General features: G+C 38.7%; 1 protein-coding gene and 1 pseudogene across 1 annotated transcript; both read right to left on the bottom strand.

Annotated features, from left to right (window-relative positions):
* Positions 1 to 1,572: 1,572 nt before the first annotated feature.
* On the bottom strand, positions 1,573 to 3,631 carry LOC119478787 (nuclear factor 7, ovary-like). Its single transcript, XM_037753790.1, is given in 3 exon segments — positions 1,573 to 2,208; positions 2,211 to 3,322; positions 3,507 to 3,631. Coding segments are annotated over 2 exon segments (1,398 nt in total). The 5' UTR covers positions 3,316 to 3,322; positions 3,507 to 3,631; the 3' UTR covers positions 1,573 to 1,915.
* Positions 3,632 to 8,013: 4,382 nt separating this feature from the next.
* LOC119485190 lies at positions 8,014 to 9,480 on the bottom strand (annotated as a pseudogene).
* Positions 9,481 to 18,440: the final 8,960 nt, after the last annotated feature.

Raw genomic sequence — 18,440 nt, 5'->3', positions numbered from 1 at the left:
ATTGGAGTTCTCAAAAATGGGTTAAACAAATAAAAAAAAACAGTGAACATGTAAAGACTTTGACTGTCTGAATGAATGAAGTCAATTCTTGTAATGAAGTCTTTTTTTAAAGAGAATAATATAATCTACTGACCACATTCACATCTCGTCTTTTTTTATATCTTGAAGTGTCACTCCCGTCATGGTACACACAAAGATCAGTTTACTGGTTATGGTTAGTTCTACTCAGCCTGTGAAAACAGTTGAATGATGTCGTTTGTGGCTCTGGAGGAGATAATAACCCTGATGATGTCATAATGATGTCATCAAGGTAATCTCAATTTGAGTTTGGGGACTACAAACGTATAACAGAGAGTCTGCGTTACAAACTGGAGGTGTGGAGTTTGAAAGATGTTGGTGTTTACCAAGCAGCGAGGGTTTAATGAAAGATACTATCAGGTTGCATCATGGGAAATGTAGGATCCAGTGTATTCAGAGCTTTATATTTATATTTGGGATTAAAGTCAGGATATCTGCTGCTTTAATTACACCATTTTTTTGTCTGAGTATTATTAGAAAATTAATCAAAATATATATTTACAGATATTATTATTTTTATTAAAGAGTAAGATCATTTTTGTGTATTGTTAGTGTTTTTTCTATTCTATATTTTTAAGAAATAGTCCTTGTAAAAGTATTTTGTTGTCCTACTGTCTTCTTACTCTTTCAATTTTGGTCTCTTCTGTGATGTTTCATTCTGTCGTGGCTGAAAGGAAAAAACTCAAGTATGAAACCTTTCTTATATTGAACATGAAGTGCAGACACTTGTTATCTCAACATGAGACAATTAAATCTGATCAGCAGAAAACAATGTTTGAGAGCAAACTTAATTTGAGCAAATGTTATTTACTTTGAGATAACTTGTGTGATCTAACAGGCCTAAAAATATTCTCAACAACCACAGCCGCTCTCAGCTTCTGTACTTTTCTGTGGTGGCATATAAGCAACAAACTGTAAACAACAGAAATATGACTTCTAAATAAATACATATTTAAATATTAATAATATCTACTAATATGTAATTCCTAAAATATTAATACTTTTCCCCTCAAAACATTCTGACTTTTTCCTCATAATATTATGACACTATTTTCATTATGTTATGGCTTTATTCTCAATACATTGAAACTTTTTTCTCTGAATAGTATAACTTTATTGTTTTTTTAAATATAATGACTTCAGTGTCGTCACATTATTACCTTTTCTTGTATTCTCAAAATATTACGATTGACACTCAAAATCTCTGAACACATTTTAGTCTGAAATCATTTTGATTTGATTGTTTATTAATTTTACAATAATAATTCAAATTGGTTCAAAGCGATCAGAACATAATCAGAAATGTACAATTTACGTCAAAATCATGCCTCTGCTTACACAATGATAGACAGTGCAGAATGAAATAAAAACAATAAAAGCATGATATTAAAAATCATCAACTGACTGACAAAAGATTATATAATGATTACTTACAATGAGACATATTCCTCCCCCAAAAAACACTTTAAAAGTAATTAATAAATTAGAAATAATAACTCAATGTTTGTTTATATTATGTATTTATGTACACAATTATATCTGCCAATATATATCAATATTGGCAGCAAATATTCAACATCAGATAATTTAAAGTATGTTTTTTTCATTTAAGACTATCAGTAAATGTTTTGACAGAACTAATGTTCAGATTTTGCCTCAACATGGTTCTTATGCTCCTGAAACACTGACACTCCTCTGTTCAGTCATATATAGATATTTTTTCTGTTTCATATAAACTCGTAGAACATGTATAGTATCACTGACATGCAGGATGGCATTTCTGAGTAGCCTTACTCAACCTGAATATAATGCTATATAGCATGCTTAGCTAATGCATTTAGTAACTAGGCCATAAGCCTGTTGATACATAGACCTTCATTGGTAATATCTTCAGTGGGAGTTTATTCTTAGCGGCAACGTATGGAAACAGTCTCTCAGTGAATGTGTGTGTGAAGGTGTGTATGTGTGTGTTAGTATCAAGATCATAGAAAGACAGTTTTCCTTTGTCAAAGTCCAGATGAACTCTGATCCTCCGGAGCTGCTTCTTCACTGAGAGAACGGTTTCTGAGAGTGGTGAGGAGGATGCTACGTACTTTCCATCATGGAGATATATTTCCCAGAATCCAGTTGGTATTTCTCCCTTTCTCGGACAGACTCCTTCATCACACCTAGGCCCCAGGAATCATCATTTCTAACCTCAAAGTCCCAGCTGTGAGTCCCAGAGTTAAATCCCTCTGAACCAAGGACAACGGTCTCGTGATCAAACCTCTCTGGATTATCAGGAAGCTGCTGTTTCTGTCCTCGTCTCACACTGGTCAGATCTTCAGACAGGAGGAGTTCTCGACCAGCAGTGTTTGGATCCAGAATCAGAGGAGTGTACGAGACCATGTTCTTCATCTTGTTCCAGATGTTGAAGGTCAGGTTGCCCAGGTGTTTGGCCTCGTCTATCAGAGCTCCTGAGAGCAGCTGTGGATCCTCCAGCAGGGGGCGCTGCTGGACTCTTTCCACTGCAGCCTTGTAGTTGTGCAGGAATGAGACGTCTTCAGCTCTCAGCTCCTCCTCTGTGGCTCTGAATGTGTCTGAAAGAGCTGCTATCTCTCTGCTCAGAGCCTCCATCTTCTCCTTCATCATCTGACTCTTCTGCTCCTCTTCCTCCCTCAGAGCAGAGATCCTGGCCTTCTCTTCCTCTTCTAGAAACTGGTGTAGCTTCTTAAACTCCTCCTTAATCTGCCTCTCTGTGTGTCGGGCCTGGACCTTCATGTGTTCTGCTGTTTGATCACAGTTTCCTTTAACTTGTTTAAAGAGCTCCAGTTTCTCCTGAATGGGCTTCAGGGATTTGTGGAGCTCCTGTTTGTGATCCTGAGCAGCTTCATCGATGGGTTTGAATCTGTGGTCAGTATGTTTCCTTGAATCTCTGCAGACGAGACACACCGGCTGCTGATGATCCAGACAGAAGAGTCTGAGTTTCTCAGAGTGCAGACTGCAGAGAGCCTCTGAAGCTCTCTGATCTCTCTCCAGTAAGAAGGCCTCACACAGGTTCTTTAAAGCCAGGTTACATGGAGGCTCCCACTTTGAAGATCTCCTCTTACAAACTGGACACTCACGTGTTTGTTTCTCTCTCCACCAGCTCTTCAGACAGTCTTTACAGAAGCTGTGGCTACATGACAGAACAACAGGATCTTTAAAGATTTCATAGCAGACAGGACAACAGAGATCCTCCTCTGATCTGGAAGCCATTTTGTCCCTGAGTGAAAATAAAATCACAGCACACAGAGAGAGCAGTCGATCAGTCCGAAGGTTGAAAGTTATACTCTTCACTTTGAGTCGTAGCCTAGCTCCTCTAAATCTCTTGTTTATATATAATACTAGACTATGTTGAATCAGCAGCAGGTTGAAGTATTCCAGTACTCCAGTAATCCCAGTGTTACCTGTGTTCCCAGTGTTTCTTCCTTTCTGTGGCTTCTCTCCGTGGAGTTGAACTTCAGTCAAGCCTCGACTTGAAAAACACAGTCAAGCCATCCCTCTTGTTGTTTTATTGTAGGTGTATATCTTTATTACAGTAAGAGTGTGTAAGAACTGACTTCAAAATAAAAGCACCGTTTGACGAACGTGATAGACCATTTCACATTCATTCATTCATTCATTCAGTCAGCCTGTCAATAATAAATTAATAAACAAATAAACAAAAATACATAAATGAAACAAAATGAATACATATAAAATAATAAATTAAATGAATGATAATTAAATAATAATAACTACTGTCTACAAACCATATTTCAGAGAAAACTGATTAAAGCACAGCAACTAATAAATATGCAAAACAAACATCAAATCAAGAATATTCCACCGTGTGACTCATGTGCTTGACTCTCTCACAGTGCAGCTGTTCTAAGGCATAACTACATAAAATAACTCTTATTCACTCATTTACAACTGTTCTTGTATTCAATTATTATATCGGAAAAATATAATTGCACAGGTAAAACTGAGTCTAATAAAGAAGTGGACTTAATTTACAGAAGACAACAGTGAGCTATGCTAACCCACTTGAGAATAATATTAGATTTTTAAGTATTAAATTACATTCAAAAGCTCTTGACAGCACGATGTCAGTGACCCCACAGCTACTGCCACACCGCTGAACTGGATGGGTCACAACTCCTCCTTTCCATTAGAGGGATTCAGCATCATGTCCCAGATATTCTCTGAGTGACATTGAGGTGGTTTGCTATCAGTCACAAATTAAATTGTTCTGGTAACAGGCTCTTTCCTATCAATTCTAATCTGCATTTTTTTTAGGGAACATAGCTCATATATGACATTTTAGATGGCTTTAATTTTGAAATTCCACATCATAATGTCCTGATATCTCTGAATGACACTCTGAGGTGGTCTGCTATCATTTAAAGCGAACGTAGGCTGTGATAATAGACAGTTTCCTTTTAATTCTAATCTGAATTTAGAGGGAGCATGAACATCTTTTCTGTCTCTATGTGTCAGCCCTGTGATAGGCTGGCGACCTGTCCAGGATGTACCCCGCCTTCACCAAATGTCAGCTGGGATCGGCTCCACCCCCCCTGCGACCTTGAATAGGATTAGTGGTTACAGATGATGGATGGATGGATGGCTGGCTGATGAATTTAGAGGGAACATAGCTAATTTCTGAGACTTTAAAGGGCTTTTATTTTTTTAAATTCTACATCAGAATGTCCTGAGACTGTCTGAGTGACTCTCAGGTGGTCTGCTTTCATTTTGAAGCGAAAGTAGGCTGTGAGCTAAGTTGACTAAGTATTCACACAATTAGAATTAATTTTTTCTCTGAAATATGGTTTGCAGGGTTTTTTTTGGGACAGTTTCCTTTTATTTCTAATCTGAGTTTAGAGGGGAAAAAAACAGATTTTTCGAGATTTTAAAGGTTTTAATTTAGAAATTCTACATCAGAATATCCTGCTACTGTCTTATTGACACTCTAAGGTGGCCTGCTATTATTATTATTTTGTATTATTAGAGTTTATTTATACATTTTGCTAATACAACTCTTACAATCCATTGCACAAACATGTTTGGACTGGTATATATCCCACACACCGCCCACCCCCACCCATGACAATACCCAGAGGGCAAAAAAAAAATAAAAAAATATTGCTATTATTTTGAAGTGAAATTACTTTGTGATAATAGGCTGTTTCCGCTGCTTCCATGGTCGTCCTCCAGAGGGGTACCGCCTCTGTCAAGGTCTTCATCCTCCTGAGGGATACGGCTTCTGTCTCCGACCTCCGGAGGGGCCTGCTACACCGTCACCTCAAATATCTCCTTACGGGGCGGCGGACATGAATGGTGGTTCAAAACTGCAAGCAGTTTATGGGGCGGCAATGCTAGAAAGTGTTGCATGTCCGCCTTTATCCTGATGAGCTCTGAGAGGAGCCACAGGTTCACCTGTGCTGTTCAGAGTCAACTAGGCACAGATGAGCCCAATCAGAAGACAATAAGTGCTCCAATAAATAGGAGGGGAGGAGAAAAACATTTCTCTGTTTGCCCTGCATGCTACCAGCCAGACTTTTCCCCTATCTTCATCAAGTGCGTCTACTAAAATACACCACTTGATGAGGTTAAAGGGGAAACCCATCTGAAATAAAGTCCTTTTGGTGGAATTACCTGGCTCTCTCTCCCTAATTCCGGTTACCTCACGTTCAAAACTCAAATGTCCAGAGTCTCCAGCCTTTGCCACTTTGGTCACCTTAACAATGGTTGTCTCGAAATGAGGGAGAAAGGCACAGCCGGACCATGACAGATAACGCACACAGCCATTAGGTGCACGCTACAAAGCCTTCAGTGAACGCCTGTTATATAAAGCTGTGGTGGCAATAGCAGGTGTTTAGTAAACTATTCAGGGTAACGTCTAGAAGGGAACCCGCAAGTTGGGGAAGCTCTTTCGAGATGGCTTAGGTTAGGCATTGACCTTGAATAGTTAAGGTTAGGCATTGACCTTGAATAGTTAAGGTTAGGCATTGATCTTGAATAGTTAAGGTTAGGCATTGACCTTGAATAGTTAAGGTTAGGCATTGACCTTGAATAGTTAAGGCTAGGCATTGATCTTGAATAGTTAAGGTTAGGCATTGATCTTGAATAGTTAAAGTTAGGCATTGATCTTGAATAGTTAAGGTTAGGCATTGAACTTGAATAGTTAAGGTTAGGCATTGAACCATAATTGTTAAGGTTAGTCATTGATCTTGAATAGTTAAGGTTAGGCATTGAACTTGAATGGTTAAGGTTAGGCATTGAACTTGAATAGTTAAGGTCAGGCATTGAACTTGAATAGTTAAGGTTAGGCATTGATCTTGAATAGTTAAAGTTAGGCATTGATCTTGAATAGTTAAGGTTAGGCATTGATCTTGAATAGTTAAAGTTAGGCATTGATCTTGAATAGTTAAAGTTAGGCATTGCTCTTGAGTAGTTATGGTTAGGCATTGATCTTGAATAGTTAAAGTTAGGCATTGATCTTGAATAGTTACGGTTAGGCATTGATCTTGAGTAGTTAAAGTTAGGCATTGATCTTGAATAGTTAAAGTTAGGCATTGCTCTTGAGTAGTTACGGTTAGGCATTGATCTTGAATAGTTAAAGTTAGGCATTGACCTGGAATAGTTAAGGTTAGGCATTGCTCTTGAGTAGTTACGGTTAGGCATTGATCTTGAATAGTTAAAGTTAGGCATTGCCCTTGAGTAGTTAAGGTTAGGCATTGATCTTGAATAGTTAAAGTTAGGCATTGATCTTGAATAGTTAAAATTTCATTGATCTTGAATAGTTAAAGTTAGGCTTTGGTCTTGAATAGTTACGGTTAGACAATCATTCAGAACTCTGCTGCCGGATCATCACCCACACCAAATCCTCCAACCACATCACCTCCATTCTCATCCAACTACACTGGCTCTCTGTTCAATAACGGATTGACTACAAAAACCTTCTGCCCTCCACAACCTCGTCCAGATTTCAGTCTGGAGCAAAGTGTTAGACCAACCGAAAGACAGCCAGATAGACAGAGCTTTGCTTCATACTCTGGCCTCATAACAAACGATAGAAAGCTTATGTCCTTTTCTGTGGTGGCATAAAGCAACAAATTGTAAATAATATAAACAGGATTCTTTTTCTCCAAATATTAAGACTTTATTCTTGAAATATGACTTTATTTTTCTAATGTGGCCTTTTCTCAAAATATTCTAACTTTATTTTTATAAATGACTCATGACTTTTTGTTTGTTTTGTTTTCAAATATTGACTATATTCTTCCATTTCTTTTCTTTCTTGACAGTGTCTCCAATACTCCCTAAATTAATATGGTTTTAACTCATGCTCAAACTCTCTGGACACATTTTTAATCTGAAACAATTTCCATTTTATTCTTGTTAGTTGTAGAATCATAATTAAAAAAGAGCTCAAAATGATGGGAACATAATCAGTAGTGTACAGTTTAAATTAACATTGTAACTTATAGTGAGCTCAAAATCAAGTCTGAATCTGAAGTCTTCACAATTTAGATCAAGTAATGCCTCTCCTTACACAATACATCCAAATAATAAAAATCATCAACTTGCCTACAAATAAGCCAAAAATATATAATGATTGCTCAAAATGAGTCATATTCCTCCCCTAAAAAGACAATAAGAGTAGAACTCATCCAATAAATCTGACATTTAAATCACAAACATATCAATATCTGTCTTAAGTTATGAAAAAACAGTGTCTCCATTACAACTGTTTTTTTTCCAACTGTAGAATGTCCCATAACTATATACTCGGTCACAATTATTTTCAGAAATTCTCCAAATTTAGGAGATAATTATCACAATTTGTTCACTATGTATTATGTACAGAAAGTAAACTTACTCAACCTGAATATGATGCTATATAGCATGCTTAGCTAATGCGTTTAGTAACTAGGCCATACGCCTGTAGACAGAGACCTTCAATGGTAGTATCTTCACTGGAAGTTTACTCACAGTGTCAACATATGGAAACAGTCTCTCAGTGAATGCGTGTGTGAAGGTGTGTATGTGTGTGTTAGTATCAAGATCACAGAATGACAGTTTTCCTTTGTTCCAGTCCAGATGAACTCTGATCCTCCGGAGCTTCTTCTTCACCGCGAGAGAACGGTTTCTGAGAGTGGTGAGGAGGCTGCCATGTACTTTCCATCACGGAGACAATTTCCCAGAATCCAGTCGGTATTTTTCCCTTTCTCCGGACAGACTCTTTCATCACACCTAAGAACCAGGAATCATCATTTCTAACCTCAAAGTCCCAGCTGTGAGTCCCAGAGTTAAATCCCTCTGAACCAAGGACAACGCAATGATGATCAAACCTCTCTGGATTATCAGGAAGCTGCTGTTTCTCTCCAAAACTCACACTGGTCAGATCTTCGGAGAAGATATATTCTGGACGAGCAGTGTTTGGATCCAGAATCAGAGGAGTGTAGGAGACCATGTTCTTCATCTTGTTCCAGATGTTGAAGGTCAGGTTGCCCAGGTGTTTGGCTACGTCTATGAGAGCTCCTGAGAGCAGCTGTGGATCCTCCAGCAGGGGTCGCTGCTGGACTCTTTCCACTGCAGCCTTGTAGTTGTGCAGGAATGAGATGTCTTCAGCTCTCATCTCCTCCTCTGTGGCTCTGACAGTGTCTGAAAGAGCTGCTATCTCTCTGCTCATAGCCTCAACCTTCTCCTTCATCATCTGACTCTTCTGCTCCTCTTCCTCCCTCAGAGCAGAGATCCTGGCCTCCTCTTCCTCTTCTAGAAACTGGTGTAGCTTCTTAAACTGCTTCTTAATCTGACTCTCTGTGTGTCGGGCCTGGACCTTCATGTGTTCTGCTGTTTGATCACAGTTTCCTTTAACTTGTTTAAAGAGCTCCAGTTTCTCCTGAATGAGCTTCAGGGATTTCTGGAGCTCCTGTTTTTGATCCTGTGCAACTTCATCAATGGGTCTGAATCTGTGGTCAGTATGTATCCTTGAATCTCTGCAGACGAGACACATGGCTGCTGATGATCCAGACAGAAGAGTCTGAGTTTCTCAGAGTGCAGACTGCAGAGAGTCTCTGCTGAACCTCTCTGATCTCTCTCCAGTAAGAAGGCCTCACACAGGTTCTTTAAAGCCAGGTTACGAGGTGGATCACTCAATAAATGTCTTTCCTTACAAAGTGGACACTCGTTTATCAGTTTCTCTCTCCACCATCTCTGCACACAGTCTTTACAGAAGCTGTGGCTGCATGACAGCACAACAGGATCTTTAAAGATGCCCTGACAGACAGGACAGGTAAGATCGTCCTCTGACTGAGAAAACATTTGTCTCTGAGTGAAGCTAAAAACACAGCAAACCGACAAGGTAGGTCAAGAAAGTTTTACATTCACTTTGAGTCATAGAGCTCTAAAACTCTTGTTTATGATGTGAAATCAGCAGCAGATTGAAGAGGCAGTAATCCAGATGTCTCAACAGACTACAGATGAGATCTCCTCTGACTGAGAAACATTTGTTGAAGTGAAGCTAAAAACAGCAGAAAAACAGACACGTCGGTCAGTCAAGAAAGTTGAAAGTTTTACTTTCACTTTGAGTTGTAGCTCCTTAAAAACTCCTGTTTATGATGTGAAATCAGCAGCAGATTGAAGAGGCAGTACTCCAGTAATCCCAGTATTTCCTCCTTTGTGTGACTTCGCTCCGTGGTGTTTGATCTGGTTGTTAATGGTGAACACACCAGGCATACAGTGCAGCAATGTGATATGACGCACATCATTCATGTCCACATCTGTGGAATGAGGAACACACATACCGCACACATTCATGGGGCCACACCTTCATTGAACAGCTAGTTGAGGTTTCAAAAAAAAGAAGCTTTCCACAGTGTGACAATATCATAACACCGCCTGCATGGGAGGCAGGGCTCAGTGCTCTGGACCTGTCTGACTGAGCCCAACCTGCCCACCACCTGACTCCTCCCTCACCAAGCCAACAACAATGAACCAACGCCCACACAGGTGCCCTCGTGCAAAGAGGGCAGGTGCTTTCTTTGTCACATAATCACTTCTTCTTGTGTTGTCACTGCTTATGTTCTCTGATTTATTTGGGTGAAACAGCGCCCTCTGGGTTGTAATAGCTAGTAAATATCTGCCATTCTGTGTGGTCAAACACGGTATTGCACCCTAACCAAGGTCTACTTCGACACAGCTGTGCCTTGAGCTAAATGCTAACATCAGCATGCTTACATGCTCACGATGACAATTGGTGCCTTCAACTGAGGTTGTGTTTACCGTGTTCACAAGAAGAGTCCATGTGGACGCCCCCCTCTTAATCACAACCTCGTAATTGGAAAGTTTCTGATAGGTCAGAGTTCACCAGTTGTGACGTGTTTGTTGACGTTGTTAGAAATGGTGGAGGTCATGGTTGTTAATTTTTCAGTGCATAATAAGTTGATATATTGTCATTTTAATCAAATATTGTTTTCTTTGTAATTTTATAATAAGTCTGAGGAAAAATGTTGATATTCCCAACGGCCTCATCTTTTTCCTCCGTCATTATGCCTTTCATTTACTGCATTATGTTACCCACTGTTGAAGAAAAATGCCCCGACCCTGGGCCAGCAAAAGATAGGGCGTCCTCCTCAGCACTTTTATCATTATAATAATTAAAACTATTGGAGTTCTCAAAAATCGGGTTAAACAAATAAAAAAAAACAGTGAACATGTAAAGACTTTGACTGTCTGAATGAATGAAGTCAATTCTTGTAATGAAGTCTTTTTTTAAAGAGAATAATATAATCTACTGACCACATTCACATCGTCTTTCTTATATCTTGAAGTGTCACTCCCGTCATGGTACACACAAAGATCAGTTTACTGGTTATGGTTAGTTCTACTCAGCCTGTGAAAACAGTTGTATGATGTCGTTTGTGGCTCTGGAGGAGATAATAACCCTGATGATGTCATAATGATGTCATCAAGGTAATCTCAATTTGAGTTTGGGGACTACAAACGTATAACAGAGAGTCTGCGTTACAAACTGGAGGTGTGGAGTTTGAAAGATGTTGGTGTTTACCAAGCAGCGAGGGTTTAATGAAAGATACTATCAAGTTGCATCATGGGAAATGTAGGATCCAGTGTATTCAGAGCTTTATATTTATATTTGGGACTAAAGTCAGGATATCTGCTGCTTTAATTACACCAATTTTTTTGTCTGAGTATTATTAGAAAATTAATCAAAATATATATTTACAGATATTATTATTATTATTAAAAGAGTAAGATCATTTTTGTGTATTGTTAGTGTTTTTCTATTCTATTTTTAAGAAATAGTCCTTGTAAAGTATTTTGTTGTCCTACTGTCTTCTTACTCTTCAATTTTGGTCTCTTCTGTGATGTTTCATTCTGTCGTGGCTGAAAGGAAAAAACTCAAGTATGAAACCTTTCTTATATTGAACATGAAGTGCAGACACTTGTTATCTCAACATGAGACAATTAAATCTGATCAGCAGAAAACAATGTTTGAGAGCAAACTTAATTTGAGCAAATGTTATTTACTTTGAGATAACTTGTGTGATCTAACAGGCCTAAAAATATTCTCAACAACCACAGCCGTCAGCTTCTGTACTTTCCTGTGGTGGCATATAAGCAACAAACTGTAAACAACAGAAATATGACTTCTAAATAAATACATATTTAAATTTAATAATATCTACTAATATGTAATTCCTAAAATATTAATACTTTTCCCTCAAAACATTCTGACTTTTTCCTCATAATATTATGACACTATTTTCATTATGTTATGGCTTTATTCTCAATACATGGAAACTTTTTTTTTTTTTTTTTTTAAATATAATGACTTCAGTGTCGTCACATTATTACCTTTTCTTGTATTCTCAAAATATTACGATTGACACTCAAAATCTCTGAACACATTTTAGTCTGAAATCATTTTGATTTGATTGTTTATTAATTTTACAATAATAATTCAAATTGGTTCAAAGCGATCAGAACATAATCAGAAATGTACAATTTACGTCAAAATCAGTGCCTCTGCTTACACAATGATAGACAGTGCAGAATGAAATAAAAACAATAAAAGCATGATATTAAAAATCATCAACTGACTGACAAAAGATTATATAATGATTACTTACAATGAGACATATTCCTCCCCCAAAAAACACTTTAAAAGTAATTAATAAATCAGAAATAATAACTCAATGTTTGTTTATATTATGTATTTATGTACACAATTATATCTGCCAATATATATCAATATTGGCAGCAAATATTCAACATCAGATAATTTAAAGTATTGTTTTTTCATTTAAGACTATCAGTAAATGTTTTGACAGAACTAATGTTCAGATTTTGCCTCAACATGGTTCTTATGCTCCTGAAACACTGACACTCCTCTGTTCAGTCATATATAGATATTTTTTCTGTTTCATATAAACTCGTAGAACATGTGTAGTATCACTGACATGCAGGATGGCATTTCTGAGTAGCCTTACTCAACCTGAATATAATGCTATATAGCATGCTTAGCTAATGCATTTAGTAACTAGGCCATAAGCCTGTTGATACATAGACCTTCATTGGTAATATCTTCAGTGGGAGTTCTATGCAGCAACGTATGGAAACAGTCTCTCAGTGAATGTGTGTGTGAAGGTGTGTATGTGTTTGTTAGTATCAAGATCATAGAAAGACAGTTTTCCTTTGTCAAAGTCCAGATGAACTCTGATCCTCCAGAGCTGCTTCTTCACTGAGAGAACGGTTTCTGAGAGTGGTGAGGAGGATGCTTTGTACTTTCCATCATGGAGATATATTTCCCAGAATCCAGTTGGTATTTCTCCCTTTCTCCGGACAGACTCCTTCATCACACCTAGGCACCAGTAATGATCATTTCTAACCTCAAAGTCCCAGCTGTGAGTCCCAGAGTTAAATCCTCTGAACCAAGGACAACGCAATGATGATCAAACCTCTCTGGATTATCAGGAAGCTGCTGTTTCTCTCCTCGTCTCACACTGGTCAGATCTTCAGACAGGATGAGTTTTGGAGAGCAGTGTTTGGATCCAGAATCAGAGGAGTGTAGGAGACCATCTCTTCATCTTGTTCCAGATGTTGAAGGTCAGGTTGCCCAGGTGTTTGGCCTCGTCTATCAGAGCTCCTGAGAGCAGCTGTGGATCCTCCAGCAGGGGGCGCTGCTGGCTCTTTCCACTGCAGCCTTGTAGTTGTGCAGGAATGAGACGTCTTCAGCTCTCAGTTCCTCCTCTGTGGCTCTGAATGTGTCTGAAAGAGCTGCTATCTCTCTGCTCAGAGCCTCCACCTTCTCCTTCATCATCTGACTCTTCTGCTCCTCTTCCTCCCTCAGAGCAGAGATCCTGGCCTCCTCTTCCTCTTCTAGAAACTGGTGTAGCTTCTTAAACTGCTCTTAATCTTCCTCTCTGTGCGTCGGGCCTGGACCTTCATGTGTTCTGCTGTTTGATCACAGTTTCCTTTAACTTGTTTAAAGAGCTCCAGTTTCTTCTGAAAGGGCTTCAGGGATTTCTGGAGCTCCTGTTTGTGATCCTGAGCAGCTTCATCGATGGGTCTGAATCTGTGGTCAGTATGTATCCTTGAATCTCTGCAGACGAGACACACGGCTGCTGATGGTCCAGACAGAAGAGTCTGAGTTTCTCAGAGTGCAGACTGCAGAGAGTCTCTGAAGCTCTCTGATCTCTCTCCAGTAAGAAGGCCTCACACAGGTTCTTTAAAGCCAGGTTACGAGGTGGATCACTCAATAAATGTCTTTCCTTACAAAGTGGACACTCGTGTATCAGTTTCTCTCTCCACCATCTCTGCACACAGTCTTTACAGAAGCTGGCTGCATGACAGGACAACAGGATCTGTAAAGATGCCCTGACAGACAGGACAGGTAAGATCCTCCTCTGACTGAGAAAACATTTGTCTCTGAGTGAAGCTAAAAACACAGCAAACCGACAAGGTAGGTCAAAAAAGACCTTATACTTTCACTTTGAGTCGTAGCTCCTCTAAAACTCCTCTTTATGATGTGAAATCAGCAGCAGATTGAAGAGGCAGTAATCCAGATGTACCAACAGACTACAGATGAGATCTCCTCTGACTGAGAAACATTTGTTGAAGTGAAGATAAAACAGCAGAAAAACAGACACGTCGGTCAGTCAAGAAAGTTGAAAGTTTTACTTTCACTTTGAGTTGTACCTCCTTAAAAACTCCTGTTTATGATGTGAAATCAGCAGCAGATTGAAGTGGCAGTACTCCAGTAATCCCAGTATTTCCTCCTTTGTGTGACTTCTCTCCGTGGTGTTTGATCTGGTTGTTAATGGTGAACACACCAGGCATACAGTGCAGCAATGTCATATGATGCACATCATTTCATGTCCACATCTGTGGAATGAGGAACACACATACCGCACACACTCATGGGGCCAGCATTCATTGAACAGCTAGTTGAGGTGGCAAAAAAATAAGCTTTCCACAGTGGACAATATCTTAACACCGCCTGCATGGAAGGCAGGGCTCAGTGCTCTGGACCTGTCTGACTGAGCCCAACCTGTCCACCACCTGACTCCTCCCTCACCAACCCAACAACAATGAACCAACGCCCACACAGGTGCCCTCGTGCAAAGAGGGCAGGTGCTTTCTTTGTCACATAACAAACACTTCTTCTTGTGTTGTCACTGCTTATGTTCTCTGATTTATTTGGGTGAAACAGCGCCCTCTGGGTTGTAATAGCTAGTAAATATCTGCCATTCTGTGTGGTCAAACACGGTATTGCACCCTAACCAAGGTCTACTTCAACACAGCTGTGCCTTGAGCTAAATGCTAACATCAGCATGCTAACATGCTCATGATGACAATTGGTGCCTTCAACTGAGGTTGTGTTTACCGTGTTCACAAGAAGAGTCCATGGACCCCCCTCTTATTCACAACCTCGTAAGTGGAAAGTTTCTGAAAGGTCAGAGTTCACCAGTTGTGACGTGTTTGTTGATGTGTTAGAAATGGTGGAGGCCATGGTTGTTAATTTTTCAGTGCATAATAAGTTGATATTGTCATTTTAATCAAATATTGTTTTCTTTGTAATTTTATAATAAGTCTGATGAAAAATGTTGATATTCCCAACGGCTTCATCTTTTTCCTCCGTCATTATGCCTTTCATTTACTGCATTATGTTACCCACTGTTGAAGAAAAATGCCCCGACCCTGGGCCAGCAAAAGATAGGGCGTCCTCCCTCAGCACTTTTATCATTATAATAATTAAAACTATTGGAGTTCTCAAAATCAGGTTAAAATTTTTTTTAAAAACAGTGAACATGTAAAGACTTTGACTGTCTGAATGAATGAAGTCAATTCTTGTAATGAAGTCTTTTTTAAAGAGAATAATATAATCTACTGACCACATTCACATCTGTCTTTTTATATCTTGAAGTGTCGCTCCCCTCATGGTACACACAAAGATCAGTTACTGGTTATGGTTAGTTCTACTCAGCCTGTGAAAACAGTTGTATGATGTCGTTTGTGGCTGTGGAGGAGATAATAACCCTGATGATGTCATAATGATGTCATCAAGGTAATCTCAATTTGAGTTTGGGGACTACAAACGTATAACAGAAAGTCTGCGTTACAAACTGGAGGTGTGGAGTTTGAAAGATGTGGTGTTTACCAAGCAGGGAGGGTTTAATGAAAGATACTATCAAGTTGCATCATGGGAAATGTAGGATCCAGTGTTTTCAGAGCTTTATATTTATATTTGGGACTAAAAGTCAGGGCATCTGCTGCTTTAATTACACCAATTTTTTTGTCTGAATATTAACCAAAATGTTTAGTTTATGAGATTTCTATAAGATTACAAGTAAGATCATTTTTGTGTATTTTGGTGTTTTTTTTCTGTTCTTTTTTTTTTTTTTTTAGAAATAGTCCTCGTAAAGTAATTTTGTTGTCCTACTGTCTTCTTACTCTTCAATTTTGGTCTCTTCTGTGATGTTTCATTCTGTCGTGGCTGAAAGGAAAAAACATAAGTATGAAACCTTTCTTATATTGAACATGAAGTGCAGACACTTGTTATCTCAACATGAGACAATTAAATCTGATCATCAGAAAACAATGTTTGAGATAAAACTTATTTTGAGCAAATGTTATTTACTTTGAGATAACTTGTGTGATCTAACAGGCCTAAAAATATTCTCAACAACCACAGCCGCTCTCAGCTTCTGTACTTTTCTGTGGTGGCATATAAGCAACAAACTGTAAACAACATAAATATGACTTCTAAATAAATACATATTTAAATATGAATAATATCACTAATATTAAGGACTTAATTCCTGAAATATTAATTTTTTTCTGACTTTTTTTCCTCAAAACATTCTGACTTTTTCCTCATAATATTATGACTCTATTTCATAATGTTATGGCTTTATTCTCAATAAATTGCAACTTCTTTCTCTGAATTATTACTTTATTTATTTTAAATAATGACTTCAGTGTCGACACATTATTACCTTTCTTGTATTCTCAAAATTTTACGATTGATACTCAAAATCTCTGAACACATTTAGTCTGAAATCATTTTATTTGATTGTTTATTAATTTTACAATAATAATTAAAATTGGTTCAAAGCGATCAGAACATAATCAGAAATGTACAGTTTACATCAAAATCACAATTTCGAAAGAAAGTAGTTCCTCTGCTTACACAATGATAGACATTGCAGAATGAAATAAAAACAATAAAAGCATGATATTAAAAATCATCAACTGGCCGACAAAAGATTATATAATGATTACTTACAATGAGACATATTCCTCCCCAAAAAAGAATTTAAAAGCAATTAATAAATCAGAAATAATAACTCAATGTTTGTCTATATTATGTATTTATGAATACAATTACATTTGCCAATATATATCAATATTGGCAGCAAATATTATTATTGTTAGTATTGTTTTTTCATTTAAGACTATCAGTAAATGTTTTGACAGAACTAATGTTCAGATTGTGCCTCAACATGGTTCTTATGTTCCTGAAACACTGACACTCCTCTGTTCAGTCACATATAGATATTTGCCCTGTGTCAAAGACCCGAGGACATACGGACAAAAAACTCAAATTACAAATTGCATAAAGATTTTTTCTGTTTCATATAAACTCGTAGAACATGTGTAGTATCACTGACATGCAGGATGGCATTTCTGAGTAGCCTTACTCAACCTGAAATAATGCTTTATAGCATGCTTAGCTAATGCATTTAGTAACTAGGCCATAAGCCTGTTGACAGAGACCTTCATTGGTAATATCTTCAGTGGGAGTTTACTTATATTGGCAACGTATGGAAACAGTCTCTCAGTGAATGTGTGTGTGAAGGTGTGTATTTGTGTGTTAGTATCAAGATCATAGAAAGACAGTTTTCCTTTGTTCCAGTTCAGATGAACTCTGATCCTCTGGAGCTTCTTCTTCACTGAGAGAACGGTGTCTGAGAGTGGTGGGGAGGCTGCTATGTACTTTCCTTCATGGAGACATATGTCCCAAAACCCAGTCACCATTTTTCCCTTCTCTGGACAGACTCTTTTATCACACCTAGGGCCCAGGGATCATCATTTCTAACCTCAAAGTCCCAGCTGTGAGTCCCAGAGTTAAATCCTCTGAACCAAGGACAGCGCAGTCGTAATCAAACCTCTCTGGATTATCAGGAAGCTGCTGTTTCTGTCCTCGTCTCACACTGGTCAGATCTTCAGACAGGAGGAGTTCTCGACCAGCAGTGTTTGGATCCAGAATCAGAGGAGTGTAGGAGACCATCTCCTTCATCTTGATCCAGATGTTGAAGGTCAGGTTGCCCAGGTGTTTGGCCTCGTCTACCAGAGCTCCTGAGAGCAGCTGTGGATCCTCCAGCAGGGGGCGCTGCTGGACTCTTTCCACTGCAGCCTTGTAGTTGTGCAGGAATGAGACGTCTTCAGCTCTCAGTTCCTCCTCTGTGGCTCTGACTGTGTCTGAAAGAGCTGCTATCTTCTGCTCAGAGCCTCCATCTTCTCCTTCATCATCTGGCTCTTCTGCTGCTCTTCATCCCTCAAGGCAGAGATCCTGGCCTCCTCTTCCTCTTCTAGAAACTGGTGAAGCTTCTTAAACTGCTCCTTAATCTTCCTCTCTGTGCTCCGGGCCTGGACCTTCATGTGTTCTGCTGTTTGATCACAGTTTCCTTTAACTTGTTTAAAGAGCTCCAGTTTCTCCTGAATGAGCTTCAGGGATTTCTGGAGCTCCTGTTTGTGATCCTGAGCAGCTTCATCGATGGGTCTGAATCTGTGGTCAGTATGTATCCTTGAATCTCTGCAGACGAGACACA

Source organism: Sebastes umbrosus, chromosome 1, assembly GCF_015220745.1.
Source record: "Sebastes umbrosus isolate fSebUmb1 chromosome 1, fSebUmb1.pri, whole genome shotgun sequence".
In the NCBI taxonomy this organism is placed as follows: Eukaryota; Metazoa; Chordata; class Actinopteri; order Perciformes; family Sebastidae; genus Sebastes; species Sebastes umbrosus.
Note: the sequence above shows the minus strand (reverse complement) of the source record. Positions and strands in the feature narration are given on the sequence as shown.